Source organism: Cyprinodon variegatus, unplaced genomic scaffold, assembly GCF_000732505.1.
Source record: "Cyprinodon variegatus isolate N-32 unplaced genomic scaffold, C_variegatus-1.0 Scaffold1017, whole genome shotgun sequence".
NCBI lineage: Eukaryota > Metazoa > Chordata > Actinopteri > Cyprinodontiformes > Cyprinodontidae > Cyprinodon > Cyprinodon variegatus.
In genome coordinates, this window is record NW_015151470.1 from 137,159 (window position 1) to 138,389 (window position 1,231).

Consider the following 1,231-nt stretch of genomic DNA (forward strand, 5'->3'; position numbering starts at 1 on the left):
CCTTCGTTTATCCATCCATCCATCCATCCATCCATCCATCCATCCATCCATCCATCCATCCATCCATCCATCCATCCATCCATCCATTAATTGTTCGTTGAGCATCATCAATGGGAAAAGTTGATAATCTCCCTCAGAACTAGATCTTTGCCGCACTAATCGCTGGAGCTGGTGGAAAACTTTTCCTGATGGGTTTTCCAGAAGCAGGTGTTCTGTTCATCATATTGTTTGCTTTTACTGCTACTCTCCTCTGCATTTTTTAAGGTAAAGATTAGCCAGAAATCCAGACACAGACACATTTATAGTTGCTGGCCGTCTGCCACCAAAGCACTCTGATCTGATTCTTCTAAGCACGCAGATAAAGCAGGCCCTGTGGGTTCAACTCTACATTCAACTGAGTTCAGTTAGCACTATTTACTTTTACTAGTTTAGGGATTTTAATGTTTTTTATTTTATTTTTTATTGTTCTCTATTGATGTCATTTTCCAGCCTTTTTCTTCACTGTTGTTTCACTTTGTTTTCCACCGTTTTACGACTCAACTTTCCATTTCTTCTGATGTCTCCTCAGTCTGAACTACAGCGGAATGTGTCTCGCATCTGATGCCCAGTTCAGTGACTTCTTGGATGGGATGGGACCGGCCCAGTTTGTTGGGAGACAGACACTTGCAATGACATCAATGGGTGAGACGGCACTGACTACATCTTTCCTTCCAAATCATAGCTCAGAAATATTAGATATCCAACGATGAAGGAAGCAGTCAAGAGAATCACTGAGTCTTTGTGAACGTTGAGCTCTTGTTGGATATGAGAGGTCTATACATCCCCGCTGAAACGTTGGCATTTGTTACATGAAAAATGATTAATCAGTAAAAAAAATACTATTGTAACGTTTTAATTCATCTTGACTATGTTCGAATTTTGAAAAACAACACTTTTATATATAAAAACCCCAAAACATCCAGACACTTTCACTGGACAAAATTGGAATAAGTCATTTTTTTCTTAAAATAACTGCATTTGTTCTTGAATTGAGGACGTAAAAACATTTTTGCCAATAGAACAAGACAATTTACATTAAAAAAAACTATTATATTGTCTTATTTCCAATCCATATTATCTAATTATATATTAAGAGTAAAAATACTCATTCCATTGGCAAATAATCTCATTTACCTGCTCAAATTAAGGATAAATACGCTTAATTTAAGACATTTTTACTTATTTCTAGACC

General features: G+C 36.7%; 1 protein-coding gene across 1 annotated transcript in view; it reads left to right on the plus strand.

Annotated features, from left to right (window-relative positions):
• Positions 1–1,231, plus strand: part of rims4 (regulating synaptic membrane exocytosis 4) — a 67,179-nt gene that overhangs the window by 54,872 nt on the left and 11,076 nt on the right. Inside the window, exon 3 of the mRNA XM_015399483.1 lies at positions 569–681. Within this exon, the coding sequence (XP_015254969.1) occupies positions 569–681 (113 nt within the window). The remainder of the gene's footprint in view (positions 1–568; positions 682–1,231) is intronic.